Source organism: Nerophis ophidion, linkage group LG04, assembly GCF_033978795.1.
Source record: "Nerophis ophidion isolate RoL-2023_Sa linkage group LG04, RoL_Noph_v1.0, whole genome shotgun sequence".
Taxonomy (NCBI): domain Eukaryota; kingdom Metazoa; phylum Chordata; class Actinopteri; order Syngnathiformes; family Syngnathidae; genus Nerophis; species Nerophis ophidion.
This window is the reverse complement of record NC_084614.1, coordinates 78,806,355-78,820,231: the sequence shown is the minus strand read 5'-3', so window position 1 is coordinate 78,820,231 and position 13,877 is coordinate 78,806,355. Positions and strand designations below refer to the sequence as shown.

General features: G+C 41.3%; 1 protein-coding gene and 1 long non-coding RNA gene across 2 annotated transcripts in view; one reads left to right on the top strand and one right to left on the bottom strand.

Annotated features, from left to right (window-relative positions):
* Positions 1-5,006, bottom strand: part of LOC133551915 (von Willebrand factor A domain-containing protein 7-like) — a 32,068-nt gene extending 27,062 nt beyond the window's left edge. The window contains exons 1-4 of the mRNA XM_061899117.1: positions 4,618-5,006; positions 4,275-4,547; positions 4,104-4,197; positions 3,878-4,012 (exon numbers count right to left, since the gene is read on the bottom strand). Coding sequence (XP_061755101.1) covers positions 3,878-4,012; positions 4,104-4,197; positions 4,275-4,547; positions 4,618-4,788 — 673 coding nt within the window. The 5' untranslated portion in view covers positions 4,789-5,006. The remainder of the gene's footprint in view (positions 1-3,877; positions 4,013-4,103; positions 4,198-4,274; positions 4,548-4,617) is intronic.
* LOC133551961 (uncharacterized) overlaps positions 597-13,877 on the top strand; it is a 93,931-nt gene continuing 80,650 nt past the window's right edge. Inside the window, exons 1-4 of the long non-coding RNA XR_009806593.1 lie at positions 597-1,517; positions 1,613-1,696; positions 1,789-1,857; positions 1,926-2,009. This is a non-coding gene — a long non-coding RNA (uncharacterized LOC133551961). The remainder of the gene's footprint in view (positions 1,518-1,612; positions 1,697-1,788; positions 1,858-1,925; positions 2,010-13,877) is intronic.

The following is a 13,877-nucleotide window of genomic DNA, read 5'->3' as shown; positions in this document are numbered from 1 at the left end:
GTACCATATGTCCCGGCAAGAAGTTTGCGTTCAAAAGACTCCGGCTTATTAGTGATTCGTAGAGCCCAAAAAAAGTCTGCGGGCTATAGAGCGTTTTCCGTTCGGGCTCCAGTACTCTGGAATGCCCTCCCGGTAACAGTTCGAGATGCTACCTCAGTAGAAGCATTTAAGTCTCACCTTAAAACTCATCTGTATACTCTAGCCTTTAAATAGACCTCCTTTTTAGACCAGTTGATCTGCCGCTTCTTTTCTTTCTCCTATGTCCCCCCCTCCCTTGTGGAGGGGGTCCGGTCCGATGACCATGGATGAAGTACTGGCTGTCCAGAGTCGAGACCCAGGATGGACCGCTCGTCGGGACCCAGGATGGACCGCTCGCCTGTATCGGTTGGGGACATCTCTACGCTGCTGATCCGCCTCCGCTTGAGATGGTTTCCTGTGGACGGGACTCTCGCTGCTGTCTTGGATCCGCTTGAACTGACTCTCGCGGCTGTGTTGGAGCCACTATGGATTGAACTTTCACAGTATCATGTTAGACCCGCTCGACATCCATTGCTTTCGGCCCCCTAGAGGGGGGGGGGGGGGGGGGGGGACCACATCTGAGGTCCTCTCCAAGGTTTCTCATAGTCAGCATTGTCACTGGCGTCCCACTGGATGTGTTTCCTTGCCCTTTTGTGGGTTCTTCCGAGGATGTTGTAGTCGTAATGATTTGTGCAGTCCTTTGAGACATTTGTGATTTGGGGCTATATAAATAAACATTGATTGATTGATTGAGGTTCAGTGTGTCTGCTTTCTTTGTTGGACCATCTGGAGAGTCTTTTTTTTTTTGACTGGAGCAAAACTACTGTCAGTTTAAAGGGGAACATTATCAGCAGACCTATGCAAGCGTCAATATATACCTTGATGGTGCAGAAAAAAGACCATATATTTTTTTAACCGATTTCCGAACTCTAAATGGGTGAATTTTGGCAAATTAAACGCCTTTCTGTTTATCGCTCATGTGGCGCCATTTTCATTTTCAAAACATTACAAACACCGGGTCTCAGCTCTGTTATTTTCAGTTTTTTCGACTATTTTTTGAAACCTTGGAGACATCATGTCCCGTCGGTGTGTTGTCGGAGGGTGTAACAACACTAACAGGGAGGGATTCAAGTTGCACCACTGGCCCGTAGATGCGAAAGTGTCTGCCGCCAGACCCCCATTGAATGTGCCAAAGTGTCTCCACATTTTACCGGCGATGCTAAGACAGACATGGCACAGAGATGTATGGATAACCTGCAGATGCATTTGCAACAATAAAGTCAACAAAATCCCAAAGGTGAGTTTTGTTGATGTTGTTGACTTATGTGCTAATCAGACATATTTGGTCGCGGCGTGACTGCCAGCTAATCTATGCTCACATGCTACGCTAATCGATGCTTATATGCTATTTACAGGCGGTGCTAAGGCAGACATGGCACAGAGATGTATGGATAACCTGCAGATGCATTTGCAACAATAAAGTCAACGAAATCACAAAGGTGAGTTTTGTTGATGTTGTTGACTTATGTGCTAATCAGACATATTTGGTTGCGGCGTGACTGCCAGCTAATCGATGCTAATATGCTATCTACAGGCGGTGCTAAGGCAGACATGGCACAGAGATGTATGAATAACCTGCAGATGCATTTGCAGCGATAAAATCAACGAAATCACAAAGGTGAGTTTTGTTGATGTTGACTGCCAGCTAATTGATGCTAACATGCTAGGCTAATCGATGCTAATATGCTATTTACCGCGGTGCTAAGGCAGACGTGACACAGAGATGTATGAATAACCTGCAGATGCATTTGCAACGATAAAATCAACGAAATCACAAAGGTGAGTTTTGTTGATGTTGACTGCCAGCTAATCGATGCTAACATGCTATGCTAATATACTATTTACAGGCGGTGCTAAGGCAGACATGGCACAGAGATGTATGGATAACCTGCAGATGGATTTGCAACGATTAAGTCAACAAAATCACAAAGGTGAGTTTTGTTGATGTTCTTGATTTATGTGCTAATCAGACATATTTGGTTGTGGCGTGACTGCCAGCTAATCGATGCTAAAATGCTACGCTAATCGATGCTAATATGCTATTTACCGGCGGTGCTAAGGCAGACATGGCACAGAGATGTATGGATAACCTGCAGATGCATTTGCAACTATATTACGTTTCCTTCCACTCACATTTAATGCGAAAAAAACACTTACCAATCGACGGATTTAAGTTGCTCCAGTGTCACAAGATGCGAAAGTCCTGATCGTTTGGTCCGCACATTTTACCGGCGATGCTAACGCAGCTATTCGGCCATGCTATGGCTATGAATAGCGTCAATAGCTTCAGTTTCTTCTTCAATACTTTCATACTCCAACCATCTGTTTCAATACATGCGTACTCTGTTGAATCGCTTAAGCCGCTGAAATCCGAGTCTGAATCAGAGCTAATGTCGCTATATCTTGCTGTGCTATTCGCCATTGTTTGTTTACATTGGCGGCACTGTGTGACGTCACAGGGAAATGGATAGTCTCATCCATCCATCCATCCATCATCTTCCGCTTATCCGAGGTCGGGTCACGGGGGCAACAACATAAGCAGGGAAACCCAGACTTCCCTCCCCCCAGCCACTTCGTCTAGCTCTTCCCGGGGGATCCCGAGGCGTTCCCAGGCCAGCCGGGAGACATAGTCTTCCCAACGTGTCCTGGGTCTTCCCCGTGGCCTCCTACCGGTTGGACGTGCCCTAAACACCTCCCTAGGGAGGCGTTCGGGTGGCATCCTGACCAGATGCCCGAACCACCTCATCTGGCTCCTCTCGATGTGAAGGAGCAGCGGCTTTACTTTGAGTTCCTCCCGGATGGCAGAGCTTCTCACCCTATCTCTAAGGGAGAGCCCCAAACTCATTTCGGCCGCTTGTACCCGTGATCTTATCCTTTCGGTCATGACCCAAAACTCATGACCATAGGTGAGGATGGGAACGTAGATCGACCGGTAAATTGAGAGCTTTGCCTTCCGGCTCAGCTCCTTCTTCACCACAACGGATCGGTACAACGTCCGCATTACTGAAGACGCCGCACCGATCCGCCTGTCGATCCCACGATCCACTCTTCCCCCACTCGTGAACAAGACTCCTAGGTACTTGAACTCCTCCACTTGGGGCAGGGTCTCCTCCCCAACCCGGAGATGGCATTCCACCCTTTTCCGGGCGAGAACCATGGACTCGGACTTGGAGGTGCTGATTCTCATTCCGGTCGCTTCACACTCGGCTGCGAACCGATCCAGTGAGAACTGAAGATCCCGGTCAGATGAAGCCATCAGGACCACATCATCTCCAAAAAGCAGAGACCTAATCCTGCGGTCACCAAACCGGAACCCCTCAACACCTTGACTGCGCCTAGAAATTCTGTCCATAAAAGTTAAGAACAGAATCGGTGACAAAGGACAGCCTTGGCGGAGTCCAACCCTCACTGGAAATGTGTTCGACTTACTGCCGGCAATGCGGACCAAGCTCTGGCACTGATCATACAGGGAGCGGACCGCCACAATAAGACAGTCCGATACCCCGTACTCTCTGAGCACTCCCCACAGGACTTCCCGAGGGACACGGTCGAATGCCCGGAAAAGGGTGATAGTCGCATCGCAAATAGCGAAAATCAAGCACTTTAAAGCTTTTTTTTAGGGATATTCGGGGACCGGTAAACTTTTCCAAAAAAATTTCAAAAAATACAAGTCACTGGGAACTGATTTTTATTCTTTTTAACCCTTTTGAAATTGTGATAATGTTCCCCTTTAAGGCTCTGGAGGACCAACTTTGGAGTTTTCTCACAGCAAAAATAATCAAATGATTTGGTTACTTACCTGCGGGCTTGAAGGGCACCGTCGGGAATAGGCTAAAGTACCCAGAAGTCAGTACGTTGTCCCGCTTGATGTCCTCGAGTATGTTATCACTGCAGTCATCGCCATTACAGCTGCGACAAGTGGCCCGGTTTACAGCTGCGATCAGATTCAAACTGGTTGACGCTTTTTGGAATTCCTTACTTGACAAAACCTTTATTTGACCTCCACATTTCCTCATCAGGCCTACCTGCTATGTTGCCGATACTGGTGTCTGATCTGATTAGGTTGGAATTTGGAAACTGGTTACCGTTTTCCACCCAGTTGCTATGGCTGTAGAAGTCCTGAGAAAACAAAAGAACACCTCGTTTCTGGAAATGTTTTCTTTTAAGCCGTGCTGCTCGGAGGAGAAGGAGAGAACCTGTAAAGGATGGAGAATTGTGCCCAAGTTCTCCCTGGCCGCCTCAAAGTCCTCCTGATTGATGTTGTTCTTCACCGTAATCAGGCCCCCGACGATGATGTTCCGGCCTGCGGCGAACGACTCGTCGTCAAAGTGGAAGCTGGCGTTCAGCACCTGGCGGATGTCCACGCGCACGTTCCGGAATTTGATGGTTACAATCGCCAGCTGGAAGCTTCTGATGGAGTTTCGAGCCCCGCAGGCCGTGGCCACATCCCTAACCGTAAAAGGTTGCGCCTGTGTACACACACACACGCTATCGTCAATTCCACCATGTTATCAAGAATTCCCAAGTTAAGAAGCTCACCGGAGTCGTGAAGACGTTCCCCTCGGTCTCGGCCAGAGCGCGGCACACCTGCACGGTGGCATTTAAGATGGCTGTGTCCGTGATATCCAGATGGCTCTGGGAGTCTCCAGGCAGAATTCCAAACCCCCGGGCGCCATTTAGAAGTAGAAAGAAGCCCAAAACAACCAACATGTCTTCCCAGCCGGTCACACGCGGAAAGAAGACAGAATTAGCTCGTGTGCTCAGTCACCTTGAATCAGCTGAGCCAGTCTGACGTTCCCTTCCCGAGTCACTTCTGAGTCAGCGGGATTCTGCAGAGAGTTGTCATCGGGAGCTGTCTTGTTATTTGACGACAAGCAAGTGACAAGGTGGAAGTTGAGCGCGGCAGCTTCTGAGCACGGGTATATCGCTATGGTAACCAAGGGCAGGGTCACAGAACCTGTTCAACCAGTTGCTTCTGCTGGGCCTCCATCTGTGCTGATGGCCTCAGACCCTGAGGAGATCTTGTTACTGGCCAAGGTGCGCAATGGCAAGAGATTGCGATTAGTTAGCATCTGTAATGTAAACACCTTTGTTTGCTGGTTTAGACTTTCGTTTTTCTGTTTCTGCTTGTCAACCAAATGGTAAAGTATCCTCTAAAACACAGGTAACCACCCTAATATATATATATATATATATATATAGGGCTGCGAATCTTTGGGTGTCCCACGATTCGATTCAATATCGATTTTTTTTCGATTCAACGCAATTCTCGATTCAAAAACAACATTTTTCTGATTCAAAACAATTCTCTATTCTTTCAATACATAGGATTTCAGCAGGATCTATCCCAGTCTGCTGACATGCTAGCAGAGTAGTAGATTTAAAAAAAAAAGCTTTTATAATTGTAAAGGACAATATTTTATCAACTGATTGCAATAATGTAAAATTGTTTTAACTATTAAACGAACCAAAAATACGACTTATTTTATCTTTGTGAAAACATTGGACACAGTGTGTTGTCAAGCTTATGAGATGCGATGCAAGTGTAAGCCACTGTGACACTTTTATTTTTATAAATGTCTAATGATAATGTCAATGAGGGGATTTTTAATCACTGCTATGCTGAAATAATAACTAATATTGATACTGTTGTTGATAATATTCTTTTTTGTTTCATTACTTTTGGTTTGTTCTGTGTCGTGTTTGTGTCTCCTCTCAAGGTTTGGTTTTGGAATTGGATTGCATTGTTATGGTATTGCTGTGTATTGTTTTGTTTGATTGATAAAAAAAATAAAAGAATAAAAATCGTTTTTATTAAAAATGAGAATCGATTCTGAATCGCACAACGTGAGAATTGCGATTCCTATTCGAATCGATTTTTTCCCACACCCCTAATATATATATATATATATATATATATATATATATATATATATATATATATATAAATATATATATATATATATATTAGGGTTGGGCAACGATTAAAAAATTTATTCGAAGTTAATCGCACTATTTCTCCGATTAATCGCGATTAACTGCATTGTATACGCAAAGCCCAATAATGAATTCAAAAGTAGTGTGTAGTGCACCTTTATTGGAATATTCTCCCACATGAACAAAAGCACCAAAACATTTGTTGTGCAAACACAATTTGAATCAGTCCTTGTAAAACAGTAGCAGTTAAATAGCATATTTTATGAAAATCAACTCAAAAAAATGTAAATACAAACATTTAAGCTTATTGCCACTGCCAGGGTATTTAAGTTATCCTGTTTGTTATGGAAAATAAATATAATCTACATACAAATCTCTGAGCCACAATCATAACATCTGAACAGGCAATTTCTGAGGTAACAGCAGAAACATTTTTTTTTATCAGGGATCTTATGTTTAAAAAACCTATATTATAGGTAGTGGGCTGTTTTAGGGAATTTTTGATCAAATTATCCGTAGTAGCAATATTAATAATGTTGTGTTTATTCTGCGTAGTGCACTTAAAATAATTATGACCATATCCAGGAATTGATATGATGGGAATTATCCGATTGTTTGCTTGGTGCTTTGATAAACTGAACGCATCATATACATGGTACTATATTGTGATGTTATGAGCCAGGGAAATAAAGAACTACCCTACCCAGCATGCAACAGGAGTGACGAGTGACGAGGTTGTGTCGCCATGACGGCATCTTGTATGTTGTGATGTGCACGCTCTGAAAGTAAAAGTTAAGAACTCAGCCAACACTCCTGGTCTGCATTATTCATAAATAGACAGACAACACATATAGTCCGCTGCTTCACAGGCCGCTGGATGTAGCTGGCAAAGTATTCCCATGCAAGCTAGCCGGTCTAGCAAGCACGCGTCATTCAGTCCAAAACGGCCCGATCTATCCACATTCAGAATTGTCTGGCGGTCGTAAGTGATCCCGGAGTGACCACGCTGTAAGCCAGCCATGACATTTGCAGAATTGTCCGGTATTTTTGCCAAATGTTCCATCTTTACCAAGAGCCCCTCCACGCCGAAGTACATCCGGGAGATGCCATTTTGTTTAGAAAAGGCGTTAACAAAATAAAAGCATGTAAACAACATACGCAAATGTGCGATAAAATAATTGTCGGCGTTAATAGATTGATGAGTTAACTCGTAATTAACACATTAATTTGCCCACCCCTAATATATATATATATATATATATATATATATATATATATATATATATATGTGTGTGTGTGTATGTATGTAAATGTATGAATTTATATTAGGGGTGTAACGGTACACAAAAATTTCGGTTCGGTACGTACATCGGTTCAGAGGTCACGGTTCGATTCATTTTTGGTACAGTAAGAAAACAACAAAATATAATTGTTTTGGTTATTTATTTACCAAATTTGCAAAATCTTCCACCAGAAATATTTTTCTTACTGGAATATTTGATGTGAAGTAATGGGAACCTTGGATCGGTCAATAATTCATAATAACATAGATTTTGATTCAATATTATGTTTTGAGCAATGACAGTTTGAAAGAAAAAAAAAACAGCTTTGTTTTATTAGTCAACATTGCAACTTTTTTTTCTAAATTACATTTAACCTTCAAGCTTTTTTCTTTCACTTTTGATATGTTTTTGTTTATTTTAATAGTATTTTTATTATGTGCCGTGGGCTTTTAAAACATTAGCTGTGGGCTGCAAATGGCCTTCAGGGCACACTTCTGACACTCCTGCTATAGATAATAAAAAAATTAATCCGATAAATCAATGGATAAAAAGCAGAGCCTGGAGACGCATGCACTTTTATCATAACTCTCTCGCTCTCTGCCCCTCCCTCACGAATGCTGCTGTTGTTTTTAACCCCTTCTTAACCCTGAACGTAGATGGAAAATACACGCAAACATAACTCAAAATGCCGGACATTTGAGTTATTTAAGAAACTCCACCCAGACAGCCCTGCAAAAGAGGACATGTCCGGTGAAAAGAGGACGTAAGGTTAGTCTATCCTAGCCCGATCGCTGCTAGTACCGGACATGTCCTCTTTTGCTAGCATGCTAGCAGCGATCGGGCTAGGATAGACTGACCATACGTCCTCTTTTCACCGGACATGTCCTCTTTTGCGGGGCTGTCCGGGTGGAGTTTCTTAAATGCCTCAAATGTCCGGCATTTTGAGTATTGCTTACGCAACTTAATATGTCCGTGTGGAAACTCGTTCTGTACGCCACCGCACCGAACCGAAACAGTTCCATACATATACACGTACCGTTACACACTTAATGTATATATATATAGTCAACCATATGGTAAAGTATCCTCTAAAACAGAGGTAACCACCCTAATATATATATATATATATATATATATATATATATATATATATATATATATATATATATATATCAGGGCTGCGAATCTTTGGGTGTCCCACGATTCGATTCAATATCGATTCTTGGGGTCGCGCTTCAATTATATATCAATTTTTTTCCGATTAAACGCGATTCTCGATTCAAAAACGATATTTTTCGGATTCAAAACGATTCTGTATTCATTCAATACATAGGATTTCAACAGGATCTACCCCAATGGGGCAAAAAAGTTGTGCAAGTTCTCCCACTTAAAATGATGACAGAGGTCTGTAATTTTCATCATAGGTACACTTCAACTGTGAGAGACAGAATGTGAAAAAAAATTCCAGGAATTCACATTGTAGGAATTTTAAAGAATTTATTTGTAAATTATGGTGGAAAATAAGTATTTGGTCAACCATTCAAAGCTCTCAATGATGGAAGGAGGTTTTGGCTCCAAATCTCACGATACATGGCCCCATTCATTCTTTCCTTAACACGGATCAATCGTCCAGAAAAACAGCCCCAAAGCATGATGTTTCCACCCCCATGCTTCACAGTAGGTATGGTGTTCTTGGGATGCAACTCAGTATTCTTCTTCCTCCAAACACGACGAGTTGAGTTTATACCAAAATGGATACATGGATGATACAGCAGAGGATTGAGAGAATGTCATGTGGTCGGATGAAACCAAAATAGAACTTTTTGGTATAAACTCAACTCCACTAAAGACGCTGAGATCATTATCCATGCATTTGTTACGTCTCACCTCGACTACTGTAACGTATTATTTTCGGGTCTCCCCATGTCTAGCATTAAAAGATTACAGTTGGTACAAAATGCGGCTGCTAGACTTTTGACAAGAACAAGAAAGTTTGATCACATTACGCCTGTACTGGCTAACCTGCACTGGCTTCCTGTGCACTTAAGGTTTTACTACTTACGTATAAAATACCACACGGTCTAGCTCCATCCTATCTTGCCGATTGTATTGTACCATATGTCCCGGCAAGAAATCTGCCTTCAAAGGACTCCGGCTTGTTAGTGATTCCCAAAGCCCAAAAAAAGTCTGCGGGCTATAGAGCGTTTTCCGTTCGGGCTCCAGTACTCGAGATGCTACCTCAGTAGAAGCATTTAAGTCTCACCTTAAAACTCATTTGTATACACTAGCCTTTAAATAGACTCCCTTTTTAGACCAGTTGATCTGCCGTTTCTTTTCTTTTTCTTCTATGTCCCACTCTCCCTTGTGGAGGGGGTCCGGTCCGATCCGGTGGCCATGTACTGCTCGCCTGTGTATCGGCTGGGGACATCTCTGCGCTGCTGATCCGCCTCCGCTCGGGATGGTTTCCTGCTGGCTCCGCTGTGAACGGGACTCTCGCTGCTGTGTTGGATCCGCTTTGGACTGGACTCTCGCGACTGTGTTGGATCCAGTGTGGATTGAACTTTCACAGTATCATGTTAGACCCGCTCGACATCCATTGCTTTCCTCCTCTCCAAGGTTCTCATAGTCATCATTGTCACCGATGTCCCACTGGGTGTGAGTTTTCCTTGCCCTTATGTGGGCCTACCGAGGATGTCGTGGTGGTTTGTGCAGCCCTTTGAGACACTAGTGATTTAGGGCTATATAAGTAAACATTGATTGATTGATATATATATGTGCGCATGTACTGTAAATGTAGGATCAGCCCCAAGATCCAATAACTAGTTCTTTAAACCATTTATGACATTTTCCGAAAGTTTAATCAAAATCCGCCAATACATTTTTGAGCTATGCTGCTAATTTACAAACCGACAAATATATAACCTCTTGGCAGAGGTAACAATCCTTTTTTTTTTTTTTTGTAGCAATCATTTCCTTCAAGACATTCATTTTGCAGATCAAACCTCCAGCTGCACCAAACCTGTTCCACCTGTTGAGCTACATATCCCGGAAATCATCTTTTTCCAAGTTGATTTTCCCTCTGGTTTGTTTAACTAAGCTTAGATAAATAGTTATGTAATTATACTAATAATTATGCTTAAATTCAATTCTTTATAAAAGCTTAAAATAAATCCTTTTGACCATATTTTTCTCTGACGTGAAAAAAAAACCCATGCTAAAGTTTGTTCTTTTTTTTTTTCTACCGCTTGTCCCTCTCGGGGTGGCGGGGGTTGATGGAACCTATCCTAGCTGCTCTCGGGCGGAAGGCAGTGTACACCCTGGACAAGTCGCCAGCATTGACAACATTCACATTCACAATCAGTAAAGGTAAAATTTAAAAAAAAGTAGCAGAAACAAGCCGAATAGTTTTGCTGTAAGTTGAGTTTAAGTCGTTTAAGATGCTTAGTACGTCGCTTGAGAGACAGATTTGTTGAGTCATTCGCATTGTCGATGATTGAGAAATTGTTGTCAGAAGTCCAACAAAAACACGAGTCATAGAAGTTGTGTAATCTGTGCATCATTCCTTTAATTTCTCTTTCCATTTGAAACCACCACTAAATTACTGTGTTGTTAAAGTCAAACAAAAAAGTTTTGTTTTTTGTATGTACATATACTTGTTTGATTAAAAAATGTTTGTGGGCATTTAATTAATTTTCCCTAATGAATGAGTATTGGAAAAAACAAAAAATGAATGGTTAATTTTGAATTGAATTTCCAAACACCCAAAAATTCAAATTAAAAACAAGTGTTCTTCTTTTGCATTGATGGAGGCCAATAAATTGATACAAAAAAAAAATAAAAAGTTAGATTTGTATTGTATATGTCAGTGGTCCCCAACCACCGGGCCGCGGCTCGATTGGTACTGGGCCGCAGAATAATTTTTTATTATTATTATTATTATTTTTTTAATAAAAAAAAATACAATAAATAATTGTATTTTTTTTATTAAATCAACATAAAAAACACAAGATACACTTACAATTAGTGCACCGAGCCAAAAAAACCTCCCCTTTTCGTATCAAAAACCTCCCTTTTTCATGACAAAGAAAAAAAAAAAAAAGAAAAGAAGTTTGCGCTTACTCTCACAAATCAAGTAACCGAATCAAGCACAAAGATAAAATATTGAAAAGAATGTCACAACAATTACCAAAAAAAAATGCGCATTGCACAATAGGCTAGCTCGGAAAGTTCCCACAGAGACCAAGATAGCTTTATCTTTTTGGAAGATTGAGTCGTAAAAAATTCCTTAAGATGAGATCTGTGTTTTCAGAGACGCTCGGAAGAATATCAAAGACTTGTGCTAAATTATCTCAATGTTTTCTCACTTCATGAATGCTGATCATGACGTCAAACTGATTCTGTTTTCATTTCTGGGTTTTGACATTAACTGACTCCTGATTAGAATATTTGTTCTATGAAATATAATATTAAAATCCAAACATTTTGTCATTTCAAAGGGTTTATGTTTCCATTTCTTTTTCAAAACAAAATAAAATGTGCTTCTTTTTTTTTTAAATTCATATTCACTAAAAGAAATATGATGACTAAAACAAACATAGACATTTTTTATGATGTCCGTGTTTGTTTTGATCATTTTCATGTTTCCTTTTCATCATTGGGAATTAAAATACAAGAAACCTGATTTTGTCAGAGTTTGTTTGTGACGAACCCCAAGATGCAGAGATAGAGGCAGGCATTGGATAGGAAAACATGATTTAATAAAGAAAAACAAAAGGGTACAACAAAAAATGCGCACGAGGCGGATAACCAACTAAGAGAGCTAGCATGGGAGCTAGAAAACAAAGGGAGCTTTGCATGGAAGCTAGCAAAAAAACAAAAAGGGCCTTGCGTGGAAGCTAGCGGGTAGCGGGCAGAAAAATAGAAGTCGTACTTGTAATATGAAAACAAACTGGAAGCAGGGAACAAAAAACAGTAAGCTACAAACATCTAACAGATATAGCTTACCGCTACGCTGCCAAGATGACACGGCACGACACGAGCGACAATACATGACAATAATCCAGCACTGACTGGATGGGAAGACTAAATAGGAGTGGGCTGATTGACACCAGGTGTGGCCAGGTGCTGATCAACCGCAGCTGAGGGGACACAGCACTCAGGGAAAAAGACAGGAAACAAGACAAAATAAGAGCGCTGACAGGAAATACTACACACACAGAGGATAAACTAAAACACAAACAAACAGTCAGGGGCAAGTTTGACAGATTTATTTGGGTTAAAATTTGATCCACGAAAAATAACATTGAAAAACAAAGTGTTCTTTTTCAATTTTGAAAGGCAAATAACCTGATCTAAAAAGCCGTTTTTTTTTTCAATTGGTCCTGTGATTCACAATAAAAGCCCTGCTTCATGCTGCCTGCGCTAACTAAATACAGAGTCTCGGAAAACTGGCGTGCACAAGCGATCCCTCAGAAAGCTGGCGTGCACATCACTTGTGCACGCCAGCTTTCCGAGACTCTTATTTTGTTAGCGCAGGCAGCATGAAGCAGGGCTTTTATTGTGAAGATAGGAAATGTGCAGTCGGCCTTTAGAGTTTTGACGGAAGGCACGGCGCGAAAGTCTGTTGAAATAAAAAGTGTTTCTCGCCTTCCTCTCGGTCATATTTTCATAATAATGAACTGGCAGCAGCCAGCGTCATCTCACAAGACCCTCGGGTGCCGTGAATGTCAATCAAGCAAGCTACGGAATTTGCCGCCAATGTTTTTCTTGTAAAGTGTATGGAAGCTGGATGAATTAGATGCCAAAAACCAACCACTTTCATGTGGTATTGTACAGAAAGGACAACTTATTATCTCCACCATTAGAAAATGTGGGCGTTATCATCATTACTGTCTGATTCCAATCAATGCAAGTCATCAGAATCAGGTAATACACCAACTTATATTCTTGTCTTCGTGAAAGAAAGACATTTATATGTGTTACACATGCTTGTATTATCATTAAACACATTGAACTTGTTTACAAAAATGTCTCTTTCATAAATAAAATAAATATAAATGATATATATAAATGAGGTAGATCCCCTCGAGTTGGTCAATTGAAAAGTAGCTCGCCTGCAGAAAAAGTGTGGGCACCCCTGGTTTAATGCATCCAGCGGGGCATCGCAACAAAACCAGGCATAATAATGTGTTAATTCCACGACTGTATATATCGATATCAGTTAATATCGGAATCACTAATTAAGAGTTGGACAATATCGGAATATCAGCAAAAAAGCCATTATCGGACATCCCTAATTTTAACAAATTATTAGCAAAATTGTTATAAGAGCTACTTTCTCTCTCTCTCTCTCTCTGTGAGGATCATGATGATTTTTTTCATCTAAAACAGAGAACTCAAGTCTGGTGCTGGAAGATACAAACATCCTATCAGTCGGCATCCCAGTGAGAGCAGCCATTGTACAGTAAGTGATTTTTTTGTGATGTTTCCTAGTTCGTGCGTCTTGTTTAGCACTTTGCAATACTGCTGCATGATGATTTAAATAAATAAAATAAATGGGTTGTACTTGTATAGCGCTTT